This window comes from Arachis hypogaea, chromosome 5 (assembly GCF_003086295.3).
Source record: "Arachis hypogaea cultivar Tifrunner chromosome 5, arahy.Tifrunner.gnm2.J5K5, whole genome shotgun sequence".
In the NCBI taxonomy this organism is placed as follows: domain Eukaryota; kingdom Viridiplantae; phylum Streptophyta; class Magnoliopsida; order Fabales; family Fabaceae; genus Arachis; species Arachis hypogaea.
This window is the reverse complement of record NC_092040.1, coordinates 3,858,855-3,865,913: the sequence shown is the minus strand read 5'-3', so window position 1 is coordinate 3,865,913 and position 7,059 is coordinate 3,858,855. Positions and strand designations below refer to the sequence as shown.

Genomic DNA, 7,059 nt, shown 5'->3' with positions numbered 1-7,059 from the left:
CTTTTCCACGCTTGCCCAACAATCTTAACTTTACATTAGATTGGCTATCAACTACTATTTTTTCTCTAGCCATGTGAAATGCCTTGACTAAGGTAGTTTGTTCATCTAACATCAACCTCAAGTCCCCAACTATGTCTTCGTGAACTATTGGATTTTTCTCCACTGCATGACAGTATAAAGTAACACACCTTTAATTGTCTAATAATCTGGTTAAACAATCTAAATCATGTATTAATAAAAAAAAGTTGCACATGTTGTTCATATATGACTTACCTTACTGCTGAAATGCAATTTTGAATCTCATTATGTGTATAAAAAACATAAAGTTGTGCAAATTTAGCCGTGTCCCCTTCTTATGGTAAGAGACTTCCCATTAGGGCTGGCAAAGGGTAGGGTAGGTGGTGGACGAAATTGTGATCATCAATGTTGTACTCTTTATTGTTGTATGGAATAATTATAATGGCTCTTTGCTATGTGTGGACACAACTCCGTTCAACTTAACCAGCAAGTGTACTGGGTCATCCAAGTAATACCATACGTGAGTAAGGGTCGATCCCACAGAGATTGTTGGTATAAAGCAAGCTATAGTCATCTTGTAAATCCCAGTCAGGTAGAGTCAAATGTAATTGGATTAGATATTTAAAAGATAAATAAAATAAAGGGATAGAAATACTTATGTAAATTAATAGTGGAAATTTCAGATAAGCGTATAGAGATACTGTGCCCTTTCTTTTTCTACTTTCCTACTTCTTCCTTCAATCCCTCTTACTCCTTTCCATGGCAAGCTGTATGTAGGGCATCACTGTTGTCAATGGCTACATCCCATCCTCTCAGTGAAAAAAGTCCAAATGCTCTGTCACAGCACGACTAATCATCTGTCGGTTCTCAATCAGGTTGGAATAGAATCCCTTGATTCTTTTGCGTCTGTCACTAACGCCCAGCCTTCAGGAGTTTGAAGCTCGTCACAGTCATTCAATCCCGGAATCCTACTCGGAATACCACAGACAAGGTTAGACTTTCCGGATTCCCATGAATGCCGCCATCAATTCTAGCTTATACCACGAAGATTCTGATTAAGGAATCCAAGAGATACGCGTCCGGCCTAAGGTAGAACGGAAGTGGTTGTCAGTCACGCGCGTTCATAGGTGAGAATGATGATGAGTGTCACGGATCATCACATTCATCAAGTTGAAGTGCAACGAATATCTTAGAATAGGAATAAATGAAATTTATAGGAAAAGAGTAGTAATTGCATTAAAGCTTGAGGTACAGCAGAGCTCCACACCCTTAATCTATGGTGTGTAGAAACTCCACCGTTAAAAATACATAAGTGAAAGGTTCAGGCATGGCCGAATGGCCAGCCCCCAAAATGTGATCAATGGCCTCCTAAGATGAAGAATAAAACAAGACTGAGACCAAAGATGTAACGTGGTCAAAAGACGACTGATACACTAGTAAAAAGTTCTATTTATACTAAACTAGCTACTAGGGTTTACAGGAGTAAGTAATTGATGCATGAATCCACTTCCGGGGCCCACTTGGTATATGTTTGGGCTGAGCTTGATCTATCCACGAGCTGAGACTTCTTTTGGAGTTGAACGCCAAGTTGTAACGTGTTTTGGGCGTTCAACTCCGGGTCGTGATGTGTTTCTGGCGTTTTACTCGAGACAGCAACATGAAACTGGCGTTGAGCGCCAGTTTATGTCGTCAATTCCCGAATAAAGTATGGACTATTATATATTGCTGGAAAGCTCTGGATGTCTACTTTCCAACGTTGTTGAGAGCGCGCCATTTGGAGTTCTGTAGCTCCAAAAAATCTATTTCGAGTACAGGGAGGTCAGATATTAGCAGTCCTTTGTCAGCCTCCTATCAGAGTTTTGCTCAAGTCCCTCAATTTCAGCCAGAAATTACCTGAAATCACAGAAAAACACACAAACTCATAGTAAAGTCCAGAAATGTGAATTTAACATAAAAACTAATGAAAACATCCCTAAAAGTAGCTTGAACTTACTAAAAACTACCTAAAAACAATGCCAAAAAGCGTATAAATTATCCGCTCATCAGTAGGGTAGGGACCCTACCCTAACCCTACCCGCAGGTTGAAAATTTCATTAAAACTTTACCCTACCCTACCCACGGGTTGAGAATCTCTCAACCCTAACCCTACCCGCACCCTAAAATTCTAAACCCTACCCTACCCTACCCTACCCTACCCGCAGAAATATCAAATTTTTTCAAAGTAAATATAAAATTCAATCATTTCAAATTTTATACATATTAATAACATAAAAAATTAAAAAACTATTGCTCTAAATTACTAAATTAACTAACTAGTTTAGTGGTTGTTCACTTATTGTAAGTTATTACATAAGAAAGGTTGTGGGTTCAACTTTCACTTTCTACACCATATACCTAATTTTTATAAAATATGTGCTATATATGAGGTGCGGACCCTATCCACTACCATATCCGAACGGATTGAATCTGGATACCCGTGGATAGAGTATAAGTTGCCAGCCTTACTTTTCATCAAGTGGTAATTCTCGCCATATAACACAAATGTACGTGGTCCTCTCCCAACGGCTCGAGCACGATCAATCTTGCCAAGCCAATTTTGGACTGTTAATCATGCTTGATTGTAGAAAATAATTAGCTTTATTTGAAATTAATTTTTGTGAATGTATTTGTTTCCCAACTAGCTAAATCCACATTGACCGTTGAAAACCATCATGCCTGATTGAATTAAACTCAAATATTTTATTTGAATTATTTTAAAACTAAATTATTTTATGAATTAGTTGATATATAGATAATTCATAGATCTCAATTCCCAACAATTATTGTATAGACGTAAATATATGGTTACTTTTTATAAACTTTACTTAAATTTAAGATATTTATTTCTTATGTTCAATAACAAAAAGGTAATTTGGTTATTTTAATTTTATATATTATTTTTTTCTAATTCAATCTTTGACATCTAATAATATTGAGTTATACTTTATAGATATAGGTATAATCAGAATGTCAATAATAAAACTTAAATTGGATTTGTGTTTTTTTTATAAATGACTGTTTAGAGAATATATAGAAAGGAATATTATATTCTTTTAAAGTGAATACTTTTTTAAAATGGGAAATACTATTTTATTCTAATTTAGAAAGAAAATTCGCATGTTGTGGAAATTGTCAATTCAATAATCATTAAGATCTTATTTTCTCACTTCAAAAGTTCTTTTTCTTAAAATGTAAGTGCTTAGAGGAATTGACAATAAGTTGTCCTATATTTCTAAAAAAATAAAATCAATAATATATAAATTTTGAATAACATTTTATTGATTTAGCTTATTGAGTTTTATTGAATAAATATATTTGTCAAATAGGTTAAAATGGATTATGTTTTATAGTAATAAAATACTTTTTCTCCTGTCATGGGGGACAATTATAATTGACGGACTGAGACCTGACATTTTGATTTTTTTTTTCTTTAGTTATATTTATTCTAATGCAGGTTGTGCATATACATGTCGATATTACCATATGGACAAAGGCTTATGCATACGTTGGAGATCATCAAAATGCTATGAATTGTTTTGCCTAAGAATACAAATTAATTTCCGTTTACCTTTCAAACTTAAAAGTTCAAGGTATGATGCCTTCATATTAGCCTTATTACATAAATTTAATCTATATTCTAGATTGTCCTCCTGTGCTAAAATAAATATAGCTATTCATGTTGAAGCAAAAGTGAACTTCAATGGATGATGAAATTTAAATACAAACTCAGCAAACTAAAATGGATTTTCTAATCTTTGTTGTTTTGCCCGTTTTTTCGAGCAATTCGGCTGGACAGGGACTCTAAGTTTGATATGCTAGGCTTGTTCCCTTTTTACGATGTTGTTTGATTTTATTCACATGACTCCCAATTTTATGTTAGTCAAAAATAGATTTGATAATGAGCCTTGAAGAAGCGTGACCAAATATGAGAACATGCTTCAAAGCAACATTGGACTTCAATGGAAGTTGAAACAGCATTTGAAAAACACACACATATATACATATGTATATAAGACTTGAATTTCAATTCTGATATCAATAGGTCTAAGATTACATTTCATATAGAAATATCCATACATGCATTAAATATAAACTACTGCAACTTGCAACTTAAAATATAACAATCACTGATAGAGAAATGCACCAATGTTTAGATTCAAGATTTAACTATCAATATCTGACTGTTGGGATTTCATCTTCTTAGAAAGCTTGCGAGTAAATCTATTGGTGGAGTGATGAACTTCCTCCTCATCCTGGTTGAGATTGATAGTTGCAACCTTTACACCACTGGCAACTCTTTTAGCTGGAGTTTTGAACTTGATGCTACTAACACATTCCTGAGTAAAATCCTTAGTAAAAGAAAACAGATTGTTAGTAAAATTTGATAAGGTGTTCTCCTTTGCTAAATGTCATTGCTGTTTTACATCATTAGAAACCACTAAAGTTTCACTAACCATATTAAAGTGAGTATCATTGTCAATTGTAAGATTAACAACAATGCCTGGTATATCGAACGAATTATTGTTCCCAGCCTCCTAAGAACATGAATACCCTAAGAAAAATTAGATTTGAAATAAGAAGAACATTTGGTTTAGTATCCATCCAACATAATACTTATAGGGTCTGGTGTTTACGTACATTAACTACATGAGTATTATTGTCGACTAAAGTCATTGGGAGGTTCTTCGATATGGTATCCTCATCATCACACACCTTCATCACAGTGTAGACTGGATCGTACTGCTTGACATTTGCAGCCTTAACATTAAGCTTAAACAGCACCTTTTTGTCCATCATGTTGTCCAGCGTATGTGGATACTCATCGTCTGGAGCAAGCTGAATTAATTGTATATTAATGTGAATGTTTGGAACCACTTATTATATACATGATTAAACCAAGGATCCCACTAGGAAGACAATGGACCATTTGTACAATGTGTACAATGAGCTATTGAGTTACAAAATGAACATCCCCCATATTATCTAGAATAATCATTCGAGTACTAGGGATAATAAATATCTTCCCAAAAGCTTAAACTGATTTTTGGGTTCACCAAGGATTAAACTCTTGACCTTTCGGATCTAGAGCTCTAATGCCATGTCATGATACCACTCATCCCAAAAACTTCATCTAATGAAAAAAAATAACACTAATAATTATATCTCTAATACTCGCTAAACATTCATTGTACACATTGTACAAATATTTCATCGGCTCCTCATATTTTCCCTTAAAGAAAATAGATATACGTGAAATGGAAGCAATTTATGGTTTAAAATTGCAATTACCTTCTCATTAAAGATTGACTCGGCTGGCTTTCCGCACAACTGTGTGGTCTCCTTGTCCCACAGTAGCAAACAAATGCTATCTGTCTCATCATGAGCCATAACTTCAACCTTGTACCTAAAAGTTCATATGCAACATAGATAGTTGATATAACTCATAGCATAACATACTTATTAAAACAAAGTAAAGGAATGTTCACAAAAGTCAACCTGAGTGCAGCTACTCCATGTGTGTGGCCGCACTTTGCACATTCATATCTAGTACCAACAGGGGTTTCAACCTTCTTTAGACACCTTCGACATGCCTTATAAAACCAACCTGCCTTTCCAGCATTAATGGATACAATGGTGCCAGCGATCCATATAGGACCTTCCTGAAACGCATTCAACACATTTCTTTTATGAATATATTCTTTGCGTGTATATATTTATTTTAACATGTTTTTTGACACATGACCTGAGCAACATTAAGAGCTTCTTCTATTGTTTTGACAGCGACACAACCATTCTTAAGCTCGTCTGCTGCAGACCAATCCCTAGGAGATGATACATAGCTTATCCTGGATACGCTTGATGGGCCAGCACTAACAACTCTACAGTTTACGGTAAGGAAAAATTTATTTTACCATTGAAATAAACACTGCTTGAAAAGGCATAGGCAATAGAATATATGATATATATAATGTTAACCTGGTCTTGAAAAAATTGACTTCTTCTAGATCCAGGTTGATGTGGACCTTGGATATTGCAAAATTGCTTTGAACAGATGTTTTTCCATTCCACCTGGATACCTTAAAGTACTGCATAACCACGATGAGTGGTTCTACCCTCTCCTCCTGTAGGTGAGGTACGATTTGGTCCACCAAGTCACCAAACAAAGTGCAGCTCATCCGGTTGTTGCTGCCATTTTAAAAACAGTAGCATTAGTTTCAATAGTTAAGAAATATCAATCTCGATTGTTTAAGCGTACTTACTCTAAATCTTGGAGAATAACCACCAATCGCTTGGTCTCCCTCCCCTTGCTAGTTATCAGATCTCTTGGTTCTTCCTTTCCCACTACCTCGCCAATAATATCTCCGTGTGGCAAAATAGATGGGAAAGTTAATATATGCATTCACGTGTAAATATTATATGCATTGCAATATATTTGATGAAACTCACCAAACATATCAGCATCTCCAAGCATGGCAGCATTTTGGAGATCAACAAATGAACGAAAGCGAAACGCTTGTAAAGGGAATGTAGGGACCTCCACATGAGTAACTTTAGTTCTGTGCGAAAATGTTAACACATATCTACTGACACCATTTTTTGTCTTTGTCTTGTTGTCAACTACTGTGAAATTTGTCATTGTATACATTTGAAACTCGTGCAGAATCGGAGTCCACTTCTGAACCAAAGCTCTTGGCACAGTAGAGTAAATCCTATCTCCCTGTTTGTACAAAAATGGTGTCAGAATCATTTTAACATAAACTGATCTAAAAAAACCAACTAATTGATATAAAATTCCATAAATGACATTTACCTTATTGTCTTGCAAAACCATTTCAATAGACCAAGTCTCTTGTTTGTTGTATTTGCTAAGCTCTTCCCATATCCTAACAATATATACTTTAAAATTCCACCAAAGCCTCTTGAGATTTACTTCCGATATTGAATCATATTTTTCCTCCATGTTTTTTCAGGACAGTGATAAAGTGAAGATGTGTGAAGAAA

General features: G+C 34.9%; 1 protein-coding gene across 1 annotated transcript; it reads right to left on the bottom strand.

Moving 5' to 3' along the window:
• Positions 1-4,220: 4,220 nt before the first annotated feature.
• LOC140184644 (replication protein A 70 kDa DNA-binding subunit A-like) lies at positions 4,221-7,018 on the bottom strand. Its single transcript, XM_072236582.1, has 10 exons — positions 6,869-7,018; positions 6,505-6,775; positions 6,318-6,417; positions 6,034-6,243; positions 5,801-5,936; positions 5,554-5,717; positions 5,347-5,461; positions 4,696-4,893; positions 4,512-4,592; positions 4,221-4,406 (listed from the first exon to the last, which is right to left on the bottom strand). The coding sequence occupies exons 1-10, from the start codon at positions 7,016-7,018 to the stop codon at positions 4,221-4,223; spliced, it is 1,611 nt and encodes a 536-aa protein (XP_072092683.1).
• Between the last annotated feature and the right edge of the window lie 41 nt (positions 7,019-7,059).

What these genes read in the sequence shown, in the direction of transcription:
- LOC140184644 (XM_072236582.1), bottom strand. Translation starts at nt 7,018, where the DNA reads ATGGAGGAAAAATATGATTCAATATCGGAAGTAAATCTCAAGAGGCTT. An exon ending in TGGAGATGCTGATATGTTTG is followed by an intron (nt 6,418 to 6,504) that starts GTGAGTTTCATC and finishes TGCCACACGGAG; the next exon opens with ATATTATTGGCGAGGTAGTG. An exon ending in AAGCTCTTAATGTTGCTCAG is followed by an intron (nt 5,718 to 5,800) that starts GTCATGTGTCAA and finishes AATGCGTTTCAG; the next exon opens with GAAGGTCCTATATGGATCGC.